Source organism: Gavia stellata, chromosome 5 (assembly GCF_030936135.1).
Source record: "Gavia stellata isolate bGavSte3 chromosome 5, bGavSte3.hap2, whole genome shotgun sequence".
In the NCBI taxonomy this organism is placed as follows: domain Eukaryota; kingdom Metazoa; phylum Chordata; class Aves; order Gaviiformes; family Gaviidae; genus Gavia; species Gavia stellata.
In genome coordinates, this window is record NC_082598.1 from 55,079,877 (window position 1) to 55,098,669 (window position 18,793).

Here is an 18,793-nt window from a genome sequence, read left to right on the forward strand (position 1 = left end):
GTAATGTTCCCTGCTTCAGTGGCATGATCCTGTTTCTGACTAAGTAGAGGTAACAATCCAACACTGCTTTTTTAGGCAGTGTTGGCCACACAGGCTGCTTCAGTTGCCACTAAGTTTAAGGAAATGGCAAAACTGTGCTACTAAAGTCTTGGAGGGCACCCCTAGGGCAAGCAAGTAGTCTATGCTATCATCTTCACAACAGGCCTGCCTACAGCTACTATATAATAAGCCAAATGGGAAATAAGGCAGAATAAGGACTTCTGAAGTGAACATGGGTACATGTGGACACTTAGGTCATACATCCAACCACACTCTGCTCTACAGTTGGCTTCAAGGATGGTACATCCTTTGTCATCCTAGAGTAGCCTCAGAAGCTTGACAGCTGTTGGTGTTCTTGCCACTCCCTCAGTACAGTTACAGCACATCAGTGCTGCTTCTCAACCCAGCTGTGCTTAGCAAACTGCCTCGTGTAATGAATCCCACATCATTTGCTATTGATGCTGAAGAATGCTCTTCCTCTGTCATGTACACACATACTGCAAAATCACTAGAGGAAAACAGTAAGACACAGCAATCATAGTCAGGCTTAATGGTCAGTAATTCCAACACTGTATTTAGAAATAAGCTTTTATTAAGTAGATTAATCAAGTTAGGCACTATTGAATTTGAAGAACAAGTACAGAAATAGAAGTTCTACAACCAGTGCTAATTATATAACACTATTCAGTGGTCACCAGTTTTTTGTTATTTAATATTCAGAATGCTCACCCTAAAATACATTGTCTTCCTAGTCCCAGTGAGTTTTCATGTGGTTCATTCTACCCTCTATCAGAAATTCCATTACGAAAGGACAGTTACCATGTTGCTGGCCAACTGGAAGGTCCACATTGGGCTCTAAAGCTTTAGGACAGTTCGAATGCTTAAAATGGAAAAGAAAAAGAAAAAAAAGTTACCAATAAGTCTAGTTTCTCCACTTCTCTCCCCTCCCTTTCATTGCTGAGACATACTTTAACTTTCATCTCTTGTAAGAATAAAGTTATGCTTATACCTGTAATATTTATTAAAAATCCTGGTTAAAATTGGGTTAGTAAGGCTTGTTATCTTTGGGTTTTTTTAGTCTCTCCCCCAATAAGATATACTCAAAATGGAAGCTTTTTCAAACTATGTTGAGTGTCAGTTTTCAGTAGCTAGCCAAGAATATTGATCAGGAATGTTAGTATTTACAGGCATTCTCTCTTTTGGCTGCTTGGAGAATTTTAAGTAACTTTCATTATTAGTTTCATAGGGCATGCTCATGTAGGAATAAAGCATTGAAATGATACAGAAGTTTGTAACTGGGAAAGGGGATCAACTGCTGGATGAAATTTGCATAGATGCAGTGTTTCCAATTGGAAAAAGTACAAATCCAGTTGCTGTTAACTGACTTATCCAAAATAGGAATATGTATGAGATAAAGCAGATAAAGTTATTACTTTTGAGAAAGTTACATACACACAATACATCAGTATGGATTGAGATAAAATACAAAGACTACGCTGGTTTCTTGAGATAATGCTGGTAACTATCTATCTGCAGATGAACCTAAATATGGATAAACAGAGTTGCCTGCGTTAGTGCCAAGTGTGCAGGAAAAGATTTTCTTTTTTACTAGAACATATCTCCAATTTTTCCTCTTGTCCACCTGCTGATTCTCCCCTTCATACAAAACACATTCTTAAAAAGTATGTGACAGTCTGCTAACTAAGCTGGTTTCTACTCAGAGGCACTGGTAGCTATCTCATCAACAGTCTTTGAATTTCCAACAAATTACAGAGCATCTCATTAAAACTCTCATTTAAAAGAGGCCTGCTCTTAAAAATACAGAGCAGGACAAGCTTTAACACACCTCAGGCTAAAACTGTCTAATCTTTTCCCCTTTTCTGCATTTGATTTTAACCTGCAGATACAAGTTCTGCCACAGTGTCCCCATTTTCCCCTCAAGCACATCCATGCCCGTATCTGTACAGGGCTTTACAAGGATCACCCATTATATCCTCTGATAAGAATACACTACTTTGCCCTGCTTTTGCAGGTTGATCACTACTTGCAAAATTGACTGCTATAAAGGCAGCAAGGCTTATCAGACATCCAGCAGGTTTTTTACCAGCAAGTAGGGTCACTTCAATATGCAGCAGAATTGGGCCTCACTAGGAAGTTTAATACAGCTGTGACCGAAGTCTGCAGTATGAATGGTCCAAACTGCCGTTTATCTTAATAAAGGCAGAAATTGCTGTATATTAAGAAGTACAAATACATTACACGAATGTTCTACCCCATTTCACACTAGAGGGAAGAAAATGTTTTAAAATGTAGTATATTAAAAGATCATTCCAAGTGACCCATTTTGCTGGTAATCTATCCTAAATAGTTTGAAAATACACCGAAATCTACTATTTAATTAAAACAGACTAATAGCTTAATGACTTGTAAAAATGTATTAATGTTAACTCCCCTTCAGTCTCCTTATATTTCTTTTTCTGAGGAAGAATGTTTTAGCAATGTTGGAAGCCTAAGACTGACTTGTCCCCTTTACCAGCTTTACATACTTGTGTATTTCCCTTCCACATTGTTGGTTGCTTTTTACTCTCTGCCTGTGTTTTGGCATGTGCCTAGAAGCTCAGAGAAAGCGTATTTATCTCAGAAGGAATGTGCGTGGTATATGTCAGTCTTTATCCTCCCTGCTTAAAACATGACAGTGGGCAGGGAACTTATATTGACAGTGTCTCATCAAGAGATGTCTTCTACACCTTTCAATATTGTGAACATTACCTCTTTCCTGTATGCATCAGCTCAAAAGCCTCATTAATTTTGTCAAAAGGCAGGGTGTGAGTCACAAATTCATCGACCTTGATCTTTTTAGACATGTACTCAGTCACCAGTTTCGGTACACTCTCTACACTCTTCCAGCCTGAAAGACAGAAAGCATGCGTTTGTTCTTCCCCTTTCCACGCACCTTGGAAAACAGAGAGAAAGAAAAAATACAACCCTTACACGGGCACTTGTGTGATAAATATGAAAAGGAACTGAGATCAATGACACGTTTGTCCGTCCTGCTGCAGGCAGGCAGGCAGTAAGGAATGCAAGAGGACAGCTAGGTCTGGCAAGAGCACACATTATCCAAACACGTAAGCACACTAACCTTTCACTAGGTATTTCAGCATTCAACATAACAGCAGCCCTCACCTAGCAAAGCATGCATGAGGCATCTCTATCAGACCCTCTATGTATTTTTATAACCCAACTAAGTTTTGTATTACTCGCAAAAACGGCAGTGTAATAATAACATCAAGTTTGAATACTTGCATGAACTTCAACAATTACTGAATCCTCAAGTTACCCGTAGCTGTAAAAGTCTCAACATGGTTTTAGTTTGACAACAGAAAACGTGTATCAAGCACTTGTTGCTTTTTATTTTAAAGCTTTTTATAGCACATTCCCATGTTAGCCCCAAAATTTGCTTAGTGATTAACCAACACAAACATGTTTACGTGAGTTCCCATCTCCCCAAAGACTAGGTCCTTTCACTGGACCAAACTGAACCAAAGCTTCACTTGGTGATAAAGCAATCCCTCTACACCACTCCTTTAATACTGAATAGCATATAGTAAGATTCTCTCTTCAAAATATGTGAGATATCATAACAATGTGTGTGTTTGTAGCCTGTCTGTAGGAATATCAGATTTTAAAAGTCTTTTTTTCTTAAAAGTCAACACAGCATTCATTAATAGCCTGTCAGTAGTACATTTCTTGCACAAGCAAAAGCAAGGTGGTGTGTCCTTCCCAGCTTTAACCGGCAGCAAATTGTTTTTACCCCCATACCAAAAGATAGTTACCTCCAAACGCAGTCCCTTTCCATGTCCGCCCAGTTACTAGCTGGAATGGCCGTGTGGAGATCTCTTGACCAGCAGCAGCTACTCCGACTATCACACTGACTCCCCAGCCTTTGTGGCAGGCTTCCAAGGCAGCCCTCTTCACAGGTGGGTATGACAAAGCAGAGCATTTATTGCTAATGTTTATGCTGCCTAGACTGGCACAGGTTGCACTTCTTTTCCCCCAGTTAATGAATTGCCACATTAGTATTTAAGGACCGATAAATACACTGAAAATTGCATTAAGTTTTCCATTGGTTCAGACTCCTTACACTATTAAAGATTGACTTTGCTCTTTTTATATCCCATCGGGCTTCCAGAGAAGTCGCTCTGAACTCCGACTGGGAATTGGGATAAACTGTAATCAGAGACAGTGTAGACCAAGTTACTGACAGTTAGGAATGCTGTTGTAATTCCTGAAAACCTAGCCTTACAGTTAGTAATACTTCTGCATTTCCAAAGGTTAAATTCATTATTTGAGGAATTAGGGAAATACTGAGTGGTCCTTGAGATTTTACTGTGCATTGTACAATACATTTTGTGTGGGTTTTGTTAATTTTTCAACTGTCAACATATGAAAACTCAGCATTTCAAAGAACTCCCATTAAGGAAAAAAGTGTGTAAATTGTAAGTGCCATTTTCAACCTAAGAAGTAGCATCTGCTTTCATTACATAATTAGGATCAGATGTAAATTGGCCTTTTTAGTCATAGCAGTTATCATTACTATTTAAAAAATAAATTAGTATGGCATGTTTTCTGTAACAAGAAAGCAGCTCACTTTGCTATTTAGCTAAACAACTAAGTGGCAGCTAGGCCTCTACGTACTATTGTTATGCAAACACTCACCATTACTCCAACATTACCAATGCACTCAAATGAGTAGTCTACACCACCATCGGTCATCTCAACCAGCACCTCCTGTATGGGCTTCTTGAAGTCTTGAGGGCTAATGCACTCAGTAGCGCCAAACTCTTTGGCTTTGGCACACTTATCCTTCTGAAGGTCGATGCCAATGATCCGGGATGCTCCTGCTATTTTACAGCCCATAATAACTGCCAGCCCAACTCCTCCTAAACCAAAGACAGCACACGTAGAGCCAGGTTCCACCTAGGAATAAGAAAAGAGCCATGAGCAACACAGAGAAAATACATCCTTCCACATGAGTGGGAAACACACAGGTTAAGAAGTGTGTAATGAAGGAAACATGGAAGCAAATATGTATGGCTATGAGACTTTATCACTTAGAGAAGGGAAACTATATAAGAATTTCATCCAAAAGCTCTTTAGGTATTAAGCTTTTCTTCTTGCCCAAAGACTCAACTCCCATCACCTACCCTAATCTCACGCACGCTCACCTACCAGCTCTGTCTCACCCTGAGCTTCAAACTATCAGAATGATTTGCAACAAGATTAAGATGAACTGGAAAAGTAATTTATAGATAGCTGGTATCAAAAGGGATGCAGAATCTTCTATCTGTATTTCCTCTAAAGGGCATCAGGTTCTTCTAACCTGATCTGGCCTTTATGGAGAAGTTAGAAATTCTTAGCTAAACTTCATTGGTTGAAGAGGAAGAAGAAACAGAGACTTGGCACATCATGTTTACAGTCCTAACCTAGTCCCTAAGCTATCTGTGTACTTTGGCTCAGATACAGTTACAGAGAAAAGCCAGAGGCAACCACAGTCTTTACCTTAGCAGTGTTAAGAGCAGCCCCATAGCCAGTAGAGATGCCACAACCCAGCAGGCACACTTTATCGAGAGGTGCTGCAGCATCTATCTTGGCTACTGAGATATCAGCCACCACAGTATACTCGGAGAAGGTGCTAGTCCCCATGAAGTGGTAAATCTGCTTTCCTTTGCAGGTGAATCTGCTGGTACCATCAGGCATGAGTCCTTTCCCTTGAGTAATTCTTAAGGCAAAGACAGGAAAGTACAGTCAGAGTCTTAAGCTGTAAATACTCTCACCAGACAGTATCTGTTAAGTAGCACAAAGATGCAGTTGCATACTTGCACCATTATTTTTTAATCATTCCAATAAACCCAGGAGTTCACAGAAATTAGATGCTAAACTCCTAAAACTTCATGCTGTTAATTCCTCCATGGAAGTACTGAAAGAAATGGAGTTTATCAACACATTGACCTTGTTAGCTACCAATGCTAACTGCTTGTGCCACAGTACCACAGCCCCGTCTTCACCTCCTTCAGTACTCTCCCCTTGAACAGCACCTGTCAATTATGTCACTGAGGTTTTTGTTTGGGAGACTTTTTTTCAGAATGGGAGCTGGAAGTTTAGCTCCCGACGGGAAGCAGTTGTTAGAAAAAAGAGCTTTCTGTATAATTCTGTACCACTTGACAGCTTTGGTGTTGACTCCCAAGAACTAAATTCCCTAAAGTGCTTCCCTTAAGTATGGATTAAATATGGAGTCAGAGCATTTATGTTTTCAAAGCTGTGGACACAAGCTAGCAGTTTACACTTTCACATACATGAAAACAGAGAAACAGATTTACTTAAGGGCAAAAAAGAAAAGAAATTTTAAGGAAGAACGGAAAGTAGTGCATAACTGACTCCCTAAAACACGTACTTTCCAAGTCATTAAATGATGCATCAAGAGGTTTATTCTTCAAAGATAACTCCTGTCAATTACTTTTGATAACCAGAACAGGTATACACTGAACAAACACTATGCTTTTTATTTTGACACACAGTATACAGACCTTATCTTCTGGCACAGATTTGTTTTAGGATTCTTACAGAATTTGCACTCTCCACACTGGGGGATGTATAGAGGGATAACAGTGTCCCCTAAGAAAAAATAAAAAATATTCTGTGGCTGGTTATCAAGTCAAGCAAGGCATTAGGAAAAAAACTGAAGTTACTCAATTTTCATGGCTTTTACGTGAGCCTGTGTTCACTTAAAAACTTCTTTGTGTACTAAAAACCATTTACGGTATAGAGTAGCATTGTTTATAGAAAGTGCTAGTAAAACACTTTTCTCATGTCTGAGCAGACAGCCAATCAGAAGTTTGTCATTCCAGAACAAATAGGAATGTTACTGTAAAACAAATCCCCAAATCAACAGTGAACAACATGATTAAACATTTTTAGGCCCTTTAATTAAACCAACAGGTAACAACTATAACTTAAAAAAACCTCCAAACTTTCTTAATATATCAATCCAATTTCAAGTAAGAAATTGGTATGCTGGGCTCTTTCAAGTGTTAAACCAAGAGCACGTTGAATAAATCAGTGTTGTATCTCACAGGCAAGAGAAATCTACACAGGCATACACCCCAGAATAGGACATTATAGGAACTCCTGCAATATAGCATTTCAGTGGCCCAATTTGACAGTTGACCTTGTAGTAAAGTAACACTTTTAAGGAAGGCCAAAAACTTGTAAGATATTTTCTTACCCGGCTTTACTTTTGTTACTCCTTCCCCAACACTCTCTACAATTCCTGCTCCTTCGTGACCCAAGATCACAGGGAAACATCCTTCGGGATCAGCACCGCTCAAAGTATAGGCATCAGTGTGACAGACAGCAGTGGCAACTATCTGTGAAGAAATATATAATCTGATGCACCTTGAGGAACAGAATAGTAGTGCAGATCTAAGTATTTCCCTTTGGTCAGAAATTCAGGACAATTGCTGGGACAAAGGTCTAAAAGGTCTTTCCCAACCTAAACGATTCTATGATTCTGTGAAATTTGCCAATCCTGGCAGTGTTTGTGATACGGCCAGCATACTTTCACTCCTGGCAAGGCACAGGAGTGCCAAGGCAAGGCACTTTTTCTTACTTTGAAAAAGTAAAGTCATGATAGTATATCTTTTCTCATTTCCATCAACTAAATTCTGACATTGAAACGGGCAGAAGATAACATCTGGTTTCCTAAAGCTAGGAATCAGTACTCCCAAGCTGTCTCAAAGTAGCTTGGCGTCTCAGATTTGACAGAAGTTAGTCTCTCAAAGGTAAAATGACCAGAGAGAACACACAGAACTCTCAGTACTGCATAAATCCAGTTTAAATCTTAAGCACCATGCAGAGACCCTTTCCACAGAGATAAATTTCACCTTAATGTATACTTTTTGGCAGATATGGGCTACTGGAAAGTCCTGATCAAATCAGAAACTTGGGTCTGGGGAATCCAAGAGACTAGTTACAGCTCAGTAGTCGGTAACTTATGGCCTGACTGAAGTAAAATCCAGCGTGTTACACAGCTGCAACAGGTCACAGGCTGCCGCCCTTCAAACAAGATCAAAGGTGTTCCTAGCTCAGATGGTTTGTGGGAGCTTAGTCTGTAACAACTGGAATCAATCCCCAAGACTAGCCATGATCTTTAGACCAGACTGTGAAGTGAGACCAGTAGAAATTAAAAGTGGTTTTCATAAACAGAAGATCTAAATACCGTAATTTTCTTCTTTGTAAAGCCAGCCGAGATACTAATGAACTAATGCCATCCATTCAACGTTTCTTCTGTTGGTAAACAAACTGTTCAGGTTTAATATTTAGTCTCCCAAAATACAATGCATACAGCTATCGATTGATTTAATTACCTTGATACGAACTTCATGAGCTTTTGGTGGAGCAACCTCCACCTCCTCAAGAGAGAGAGGTTTACCTGCCTCCCAGGCAACAGCAGCCTTGCATTTAATAACCTAAAAGACAACAACAACAAAAGAGGACATCTATTGTATGGTTCATTTAAAATAATTCTTGTTCAGCCAAGTGAGAAAATGAGAGAAACACTACTGGCTTTTGGAAAGAATCCTAGATCTGAAATTTGTAATTTCAACACAAAGGTTTAATTGCCCTACATTTGCTTTCAGGAAGCTAAATAATGATGAGTAAGCCAAGATCTGAAATTTGGATGTCATTCTCTTATTGAGCAAAAAATGTAATAAACCCAGGAGTGCTTAGGAGGTACTCAAATACAGCAGTGAAATGAGCAATAGGAATGGAAAGATTGCATAATAAAAACGGTGGTTTAAAATAAGAGACTGGCATTCATTTGAGATGTGTTCCTCCAGCACAGAGTGTTTGAAGTTAAAAAAATTCAGAAAGCAAACTGGAGGTCACATAATGGTCCGAGACCCACATCAAGAGTGAAGGTCTTGTTCCTTATCAGGATGGTTTCTGAGTACTATTTTGGCAAGGAGGTGCGTGTGCATGCAGCTGACACGCAAAGCCCTCAAGTGATGCATAGGGACCAGAGATATTTTTGCTATGTGGTTACTGTCAGTGAGTTACTGTGCGCTAACATCACTGCAGAGCCTGCTGTTAGCACGTCTTCATTCACTATTCTCAGCACCATGACATATCCTCCTCTGCAACCACACCTATACATCCCAGGAAGCTTTTCAAGCCAAATGGTGCAGAGCCTGGATGAAAGAGCAGGATTTGTGGATCTGTAAACCCAATCCTATGAACAGGCACATACGCGCAACTGACTGAGGAAATCAGCAGGCATTATAGCCGTACAATCCAGAGCAGCTTGAGGTGCTGCAAGGGTAAGCATCTGGAGTACCCTTCGATGTCAGTTTTACAAAGCATGGCTCCGGGTCTGTCCTTCAGGATAAAATAAGCAGGGTGTCAAATAATCTGAATTTTGCTTTCTGACAGATACAACATCTTTCAGCAAATGTGATATGCAATAGCTTCCTGCAGGACACACAGACGAGTTGTGAAATCAAATTCAAGACCGTATCTACGTAAAACCTGACGAGGAATGCTGTCGCAGACTAGACTGCTTTGGAACAGATCCCTTTGCAATCTAATCCAGAATAGCCTCCATGTATTTTGGAATAATTCAGGTATACCAGAAGACTTGCACTGATTTTCTTCCATGCAAACAAGGTCTAAGCCATTGCTATGATAGTTGGAAATACGAAGCATTTCATAGCATGTGCTACCAACCAATATAAGAAAATGACATTTTGTGCGTTCAAACTAGCTGTGGTGTTCCCGTGGAATCACTGAAAGGGGATTAATGCAAATTCCCAAGACCAGACATCCAGTCATCCAGCCTTTTTGAAATGTCACTACCTGGAAGAAATAACAGCGCCAAGACCACTTGTTGATCTTGCCAGGTCTGATTCATCACCTGCCTGTGTAGGAGAAAATAATGGGATTTTCTGTAGTATTTTTGTTGTACAATAAACAGTATTGGACTTTGCCAGAGTTAACAGTTAACACCCTCGCTGTACCTGTAATAGCAGAACTGCAGACATTTACCTTGGCTTAAACTTGCTAAAATAAATACTGCCAACCCTAAAAGGCCTGAAGCTTTATAGCAGAAAACAGGTACCCATTCCTACAGCCGGCAGGGGTCTAGATTGGACAGAAACACCCTTAACCTAGAACTGTGAAATCCCGTTGCCCTGCTTTTTATTACCAGGGTAAATATTATAAAAATGCACCGAACGTGACACAGTAACAAACTGTGGAGTCACAGTATGGGCACAAAGTGCAAGAGGGGCCATCATTCGGTAAATCATTTACTGGTTTTCAATCCATCCCTCATCCTCCTCTCATGAAGTCACTGGTTCTCGCACAGGAGGCTGCGCATTCCTAAAATGTGAATTTCCACAAGCCAAGTTAAGCACAGGATTAAAGAGAGGAGAAAAGAAAATTCTCCTTAAGGGATACATTCTGATCTTCCTAAAACTAACACTACACATCTGGAAGTGTATTTTGAAATAATAACTTCTGATTCAGGAACTTTCAAAGAAGCCGGCTTTTGAAATCGCAGTCAGCTCATACAGCCAAAAAGGCCCCTGGACTATTCAGAGTGGCTATCAGAAAAGCCCCATCTTCTGACCTTTCGATGTTCAAAGGTTTCCACTGTGGCTTTGCTGAAAATCTTGAAGCCAACAACTGGGGAAAAAACCCAACTTTCACCGCTTCTTCGTTTTGTCAATTAACGTGTTAGCACAGCAACACAACCGTTGAGCTGCTTGCGGCTACGCAGACAGTCAGCTATCGCGCCCACGATGAAAGGGAGCTCTCGGCAGCGACAGAAGCTGCCCTACCCGCTCTGAAACCGCCGCTGGCCCAGACCAGCCTCAGTGCCTGGGCAGGCGAGGCCACCCCGCCTGCTCAGACCCAGGGCCCTGGACAGCTGCGCGGACAGCAAAGTGGCATTACGTAGCTCTGGACTATCGTGGTGCTTCAAAAGCAATGCCGCGAGCTTGCCAGGCAATGGTTTTGAGAGCAAGCAGGGTCCAGTGGCATTGAAAAAGGGCAGCGGCACCACTGCGGGAGAGCGGCCTCGAGGATCGCGCTCGCTGCAAAGCGGCACCTTCCCGAACACGTGCCCGTTCTTCCTTCTCCCACCTCGCCGTCCAGGAGGAAAACTCCCCGGCTGCGCCCAACCGCCCTCAGTGCTCTCCCCACCGCCCCGCGGCACCCGGGCCTGCGCCGGCGAGCCAACACCTTCCCGCTCCTTCAGGCTTACTAAATCACACCTGCCCGCGGGAAACCGCCCAGGCTCAAGGCCTTCTGCTTGTTCTGCCCTCACCCTGACGAACGAACGGTCTAAGCGGAACCCTCGGATGCAGCAAACGTGCGGGGGGGTGATTACCACACGCGGCGGGGAGCGAGGCGCGTGTTTTCGCTCCTAAACCCGCACATACTTACAGCAGGAGCCTCCCCCGCCTCAGCAGCGGCACCGGTTTCTGCCGCACACCTCGCACGCGTGGGAGAGGGGTCAGGAGACGCCCGGCCGGCCCCGCGCCCCCGTTCCGGCTAGCGCCGCACGCTCGCACCGCGTCGTTCAGGCGGGAGCAGACAAATCGGCGAGGGCCCGCAACCCCCGGCTCCGGAAAGCCTCCCAGCACGTCCGGGCCACGGCGGCAGGGCCCCGAGGGAGGGGAGGGGAGGGCAGGGCAGGGCAGGGCAGGGCAGGGCAGGGCAGGGCTCGCCCGCCTCAGCCTCCCCCGCGCGGGGGCTGCAGGCGCCCCGCGGGCCCCCTTCGCGCGCCCCGGCGGACATGCCACCGCGCGCGCCCGGCGCCCCCGCGGAACGCGCGCGCGAGCCGGCTCACCCCGCTGGCCATGGCGCACGGCGGCCGCTGCCCGACGGAAGGGGAAGGGGAAGGGGAAGGGGAAGGGGAAAGGAACCCCGCCCCTCCCGGCCGCGCTAGGGGGCGGCAGCGCGCATGCGCGCGGGAGTAGCGGTCTGGTGTGGGGCGGCGGGCGAGGCGGCGGCGGGGGAGCCCCGTGAGGGGGCTGGGTCCTTCCCTCCCTCATTCCTCGCCGGGAGACCTCCTGCATCTCACCTGGACGCAGGTGGGAGCTCTCCTCACGGCTCCCGTGTAGGCCCTTCACACCTGACTCTCTACCTGGTAGCGGCGGGGCTTTGCTGCGCAGCGGTGCGCTTCGAAGTGGGGGAAGGCAGCCCCGCCCCGGGGTCGGCGGAGGGGTCTGCAGTGAGGGGGGGGTTTTGGCTGGGCCGCTCGAGATCCCGTCCGGTACCCTGTGAAGCGAAGGGGCTATTTCTGCGAGATGGGATCGTTAACCTGCTCGCAGTGTTGTTTCAGTTGCAGAAGAACCGTCTTTCTCTAGGCAGGGTAGGAAGGGGCTTCTTGTGAGAGCTGCGGACGGGGCTGTGTAAGATCAGGTGAATAGTTCTGCCGTGGACTGTTGGGGTTTTACGTGAGGGGTGCTGGTGCTTGAGGAATTGCAGGGGGTAACTAAGTCCCCCTCCAGTAAGAAACGGAATTTTTATTTTCCAGTGACGTGCTAACAAAGCTCAGCAAGTACCACGGTTAGACAACAGCACCAACTTGGGGGAAAATAAACTTCAGTAACACAACTTAAACAACTATAGCGTTTAATAAACAACTATAGTGTTTATTAAACAACTATAGCATTTAATAAACAACATTTAAGAACTAAAATGACAAACCTGTGGGCTCAGGAAAGCTGACCCCTAGCTGGAAGGTAATTTGGGCAGTGAAAGTGCTATGTAGGTTTCACATATGGTGAAAGGTGTTGAGAAGGAATGAAAGGACGTGTGATCAGGCTGCCTGTCCCATGGCCTTCTTGAGGCTTTCCACTAGTTCCTTCATTTTGTGTTTCTGCTTCCTTCACTGGCTACCACTGAAACCCCATTGTGGAAATCGAAGCAGGCCTTGTCCATTTCCTTGGTTAAATTCGCCTCTCTGCCAGCCTCTCCCGTGAATTTCATGCTCTTGGCCACCCCGGGTTTGTCAGTGCTTCCAAAAAGCCTCCAAACATTTTACATCTACCTAAACTCCGCAGATGCTCAGCTTTTGTTAGTACCTGGCATTCTGGAAACTGCAGGTACTGATTCTGGTAGGCAAAAGCACAAATAAGGAAACCATAACTCCTTAATGCTCATTGTCCAATTTCAGAGATTAAAGTGGTTGGTTTTTTTCATTTTTCCTTCCCTTGCAGTTTTGTGATGCTGTCTCCAGTGTTGCTGTGTACTGTTGGAAGCCCCTGGACATGGTAAGTGGTTTTGCAACTTTCTTTCTATTCTCAGTACCATGCAAAGTAAATCAAGTTACCACTCTGTGCTCGACTGAATTATCTATGCTTTGTCATGTGTGTTTCAGGTTTACATAGGAAAGTTCTGTAGGTGAGGGCTCCTAGTGCTATTGTGGTTTTCACATTGGGTTGGTTTTGCTGTGTTGTTCTAGCAGATGTTACGTGCTATTCAGAAACAACAGTTTGGATTGAGAAAAATGGAGGGCTTGGAAGCGAGCGTGTGGGAGAGGGGCCTGGCAGTCATGTTTTTGCTTGGCAGATGTTCTCTGTTCCGTGTGGCGAGCAGGGGAAAAGCTCAAAACAACTAGGGATCTGCATTACTTTTTTTTAATTTTTTAAACTGTATTATTGTGCCCATCCTGGAGGCATTACTTTTTAGTGAGGGCTTTCTGTACCTTAGTTCAACTTTGAAGTACAAGAAGATGCAGGGCAAGAAGTTGCTTGCAAGCTTGGCAGCCAGTGTATGCTGAAAGAAGATGCAAGTCATCTGCCAGGGTGCTCGTCCCGCGGCAGCCTGAGTGCCAGCAGCAGAACTAGGAGGCGATGGTTGGGCACTGTAGCTGCTGGCTGCAACCTCACAGACAGACTGGCGAACGGATTGGCGAGGCATAGGGAGGTTGGAGGGGACTGGCTTGCCTACCCACAGGCGAAATTGAAATGCATTCACACAAACGTTGCCTGGTTTATTTTCCCCAAACAGAAATGGTCCTAGATTGGCCCAGAGGTATTTTTTCTCCTATTAATACAATTTCCCAAATAAAACCAGTGTAATTTAAGTAGTTTTAATAGATATATTTCATTAGAACAACCCCATTAAATCTGGGATAACCTGTGCACAGGTTTCAGCTGCGGATGCTTGAGTGTAGCAGTCTTTTTGTGGGGCATTGCTCTCAAAACCATCCTTCTGAATTCTGATTTAAGCTTTCTTACATTTTCCTATGAAATACTGGAGGGTAATACTTGCGTAGCATTCAAAAAAATTAGATTTTTTTTTCATTCTTCAAATCAGCATCAACTTATTTTTGTAAGGTACAAATATAGCTGGTGGAAAACTGGAAACATTTAAAAAAGCAAAACTCTTTTCATTTAAAACGTTCAAAGCTGGTTGATGTTTCTTTGGATAATTCTTAGTTAATTAAAATAATCTGGTTTTGTAAATACAAATAGAAATTTAAAATATTATCCAGTATTTCAAGAAAAGGTTGGTTCCAAAGGAAAAACTTTAGCAATAATTTCACTAATTAATCCTAGGATTCACTAATTAATCCTAGTATAATACTAAAGTGTACTAAAGTAAAATAACTTTTCAAAACAAAGGCCCGTGTTAATTACACGTATTCAAAATAAATATGAAAGTGACCGTGACAGTTTTGCAGTAGAGACACATGAGGCTCCGGTACTGAAAGATTTTTACTATTTTAAATATGGAAATAAGTCATTTGGGGAGTTTTGTGATTAAATATTCTCAGGTATTTGCTTTCATTGAAAATGAAATAAGACACAAAAACCCTGATCTTTCATGTGCTGATTCTAGTGTGTTACTATTAAACTAAGTACGCAAGGGAAATTTTAAAGACAAAAGTGGGGGAAGGGTTATGCTGGCACCTCCTTGCTTGCACATGGCAGCATTTTCTTCTGGTAGGTATAAGTGTCTTTGCTAGTCTTTCAAACTTAATTATCTGATCAGCTGTGAAACCAGTGATGTTGTAGGAATCAAGCAGAATTTGAGGAGCTGTCTAATTATCTGCTGAAATTTGAAGTCCTGACCAGTTAGTGATTGTTATCAAAGGGGCAGGAGAATCTCCAGGTTATTGGTAAATTAGCAGTAGCGCATTTGCTGACTCAAGGAAAGGGCAGCTGAACAGCTTCCCGCTGGCACTCATCATGTGGGGGCTAGTAGCAGAGCTTAGCAATGAGGATGGCAGGACGTTCTGTGGAGCTGGCAGCTGCACACGTGTGCCCACACACGCCACTGTGCACAGGGCAAACCTCGGCCACGGATGTCTGCTGCAGGCAGATGCTTGAGCCGTGCAGAAGTCCAGCTCTCCCAGCATGTTCAGAAGTTGATCAGCAGTATGCAGAGAAAGCAGTGACAGATAACCACCAGGTAGCACTGCTGTGACAGAACTCGTCACTACTCAGAAGTGCTTACACAATTTTTCACGTAGCAACGGCTCAAAATAATTGTTAAAGTGCAAGTTACAATTGACTTAAGGCAGTTATTTTATAGCAATCAAATTTTGTTTCAGCTAGGTTTAGGTATTTCTCAAAAAGGAAAATACTTTTTTTTGGTCCCAATCCTGCACAAATGTATTTATGTGTTTATATTTATTACAGAGTTATGAAGCTAATTGATTACTTTTTTTGAGACTTGTCACTAGTATAAAATTAAGGCTGTGCAGACGCACATGCAGTGTTAGGGAAACATTGTTTATTGGGAAGAACTTCTCGTAGTGTTTTCTCGGTAAGGAATTGCTAGAATTCAATGAAAACATTTAGTGAGTTATTTTGGTGTTATCTTATTACCTACAGTCTTATTGGTTTATGCTTAAGAAGTAGTTAAGAGAATTATTGGTAACTTCTACAGCAGGGCAAAGCGAGTTCGATGTGCAGAAGTTACTGTAAATTGGCAGACAAGATGGAATTTATTAACCTTTGATAACTCATTTGTGCATTCATGATGTGCTGTGTAATTGCTGATCATGCTGAAGGGTTTCCAGAAGTTCAAAGGGCTATGGACTGGGATAAGAGTTGCTCAAAAGTCGTCAAAAGGCATTGTTGTGTTCGGCTGCAATTTTCGGCACCGAAAGAAGGGTCTGTTTAGCAGGATGACCTGCTCACAGTGGCAATCCTGTTCTCTGGGGAAGATTTTGCATAGTTGTGCTCTAATAGTCTGTGGGACTTGGTGCTGGGCATATATTAAAAGTACAACAGCATTTGCAAAAATGAAACCACATCCATGTATGCGTGTATAAATATTACATGATAATAAGAAAATTATCTACTGTTTTATATAATATGCTTCAAATAATACAGCGCTAGCTACTATCCCTTGTTACCTTTCAACACTAACCATTCCATATTTGCGTGAGCTGCACTTTCTTAAATACATAATAATTCTTAATACATATATATTAAATATTAAAGCAATTTGTTAAATAATGAGACCAGCCAAAAACAAGGCTTAAGTTCAAGTGAGAGTCTTAAAAAATTTGAGATCAATCCTTAGAAAATGAGGACAGTTCGATTGCTGCAATAAAGCAAATGAACCACGTAAAAATTTGTTTTAAACTTAAGAAAAAAGCCTAACCCACAAACACAAAACATTGGTATATGGAACTTGGATATGTATAGCATTCATTTATTGTCTTTAGATATTCCTGTTTCATTAGAGCTTCTGGCAATCCTGTCGCTGTGGGCTGTGCGTCATCTTAATAGCGTTGTTCTCCTTTGGCAGGCTGTGAAAATGTTAGTTTAATTAGTTGGCTCAGTAGCTTTTTTGTATCCTGATAGAAACTGTCTTCATGCTGAAGAGAAATTTGGGCAAGTTTTCTTCCCTTTCTCTTTGCTGAATTGTCCTGGACACAGAAAAAGTCACCCTAAAGGAGAGTATGACAAAAACATTTGTGAAGACAAAGTAGTTTCAAACATCCCTCAATAAAGAGATCTCTGTGACCTGTTAAACGATTCTCCCACCCCATGCTTCTTGTGTCTGCTCCAATCCTACTATTTTCTATTATATAAGCTGAAAATTGTATTACTCTATCCTGTCAGTTTATGAGGGTTATATAGTTCGGCAATGAAGCTTTTCCAGCAAGGTCGAAGTTTGCTCGAAGTTACTGCGGTCAGCTGGGGTGTAGGTGTACAAAGCCCTGGGTTCTGTAGGCTAACTCCTCTTGAAACTCTCTTACTGTTGCCTAAATGCCCAGACACATACTTCAGTTTGAAAATGGAATACAGACTTCGGTTTGCTTTTCTCAAAAAGATTCAGCACCGGGTAGCTAAAGCTGTGGAAATACATAGCCTCATTGACTGCATGTTAATTTTCCTTTTTAGATATGAATTAGTGGCGGGAATGAGGTTTTCTTGGAGCATTTGAAGATGTGTCTTTTTTTTTTTATTTTTTCTTTTTAAATACATCCAAGATGATAGAGTCGTAAGATAGGACAACAAAATATTCAGCTTCTATGATTAAAATATGCCTCATGAACAGTATAAGGTAGATTTGATTTCTTGATAACTTACCTCTTTCCTGCAATCATAAGGTCAAAAGCATCATTGATTTTTGTCAAATGGCAATATAAATGACACCAAGGCACGCAAATAAAATTTCTTTGCCGTACAGTTAGACACCAGCTTTGGTACACTCTCCACGCTCTTCCAACCTGCAATGAAATCCATGAAGCCAAGTTCTGTTAATGGTGAACAAACTGAATTTAATTAATAAATCAGGTTACAAGAAAAAATAATTTGATCCAGGATTGGACACCTGCCTGATTTTCTGCCTGATTCCCTGCTTTAATTTTCAAGCCAGTGGTCACGCTTTCTTTTCTGATGCTTTTCTTGCCTTATCAGCCACATACATAATTCACAAAAACTATTAAATCTATTGATGAATGTTTCATGAGTACAGGAAATTCATTAAATATATAACATCTCTTGAGTGCCTAATTGCTGCTGAGTATTCTGAGTCTGTCCAGGTTAAATATACCCACCACACTGAGCACTAATATACTGATAAATTAATATTAATAACCTGAATACTTTGAATACTGTACAAAACATTCTCCAACACTGGTTTTGAGGGATACCTGCTGAACAGAAGAAAAGCGCCAGACCCATTACTACTTAAATGGCAGATCTGCACTGGTGGTATTTTTTTGTTTTCTTTGCTATGAGCTTTGGTTAAAAAGCAGTGTTTGGTCAGGATACTTTCATAGCTGTGTTAGCAGTCAAGCGTTACTCCACAAACTGCTGATTTGTAAGGAGTCAACTAAATTACAAAGCTTTGTATATTTTTTATTTTAAGCATTACATAGTTTAGTTTTTGTTTGATAAGATGACAACCCAAATTACTTTACTAATATCCTGGAAAGAGGATATTTAATACATTAAATGGTGTTACACATCCAGTTACACTCTGAAAATGAAAAAATTATTTGTTGTTGTATTCAGGTGTGTGACTCCTAATAAACTGCAAGTCTGAATGCTTTATTGCATCTTTTTGTATCCAGTGTTTTGAGAAACTGGGTGGCAAATGGGAGACCCTTGTTCTGATAATCAGTTTGAGAAATTTCAAGCCTCTACTAACTATACCAATTGCTGAAACACTGTCGTGAAGGAATCTACATATCCTTTTTTTGCATCTGCTTTTT

General features: G+C 42.1%; 1 protein-coding gene across 1 annotated transcript; it reads right to left on the reverse strand.

Annotated features, from left to right (window-relative positions):
* Window positions 1-609: 609 nt before the first annotated feature.
* Window positions 610-11,980, reverse strand: LOC104254530 (alcohol dehydrogenase class-3). Its single transcript, XM_059818254.1, has 9 exons — window positions 11,951-11,980; window positions 8,463-8,564; window positions 7,322-7,463; window positions 6,624-6,711; window positions 5,599-5,818; window positions 4,756-5,016; window positions 3,873-4,008; window positions 2,809-2,947; window positions 610-919 (listed from the first exon to the last, which is right to left on the reverse strand). The coding sequence occupies exons 1-9, from the start codon at window positions 11,960-11,962 to the stop codon at window positions 895-897; spliced, it is 1,125 nt and encodes a 374-aa protein (XP_059674237.1). The 5' UTR covers window positions 11,963-11,980; the 3' UTR covers window positions 610-894.
* Between the last annotated feature and the right edge of the window lie 6,813 nt (window positions 11,981-18,793).

Excerpts from the sequence above, each read along its gene's own strand:
- LOC104254530 (XM_059818254.1), bottom strand. Across the intron at positions 6,712-7,321 it reads AGTAACAAAAGTAAAGCCGG|GGGACACTGTTATCCCTCTA; the intron begins GTAAGAAAATAT and ends ATTTTTTCTTAG. Across the intron at positions 2,948-3,872 it reads GAAAGGGACTGCGTTTGGAG|GCTGGAAGAGTGTAGAGAGT; the intron begins GTAACTATCTTT and ends TCTGTCTTTCAG.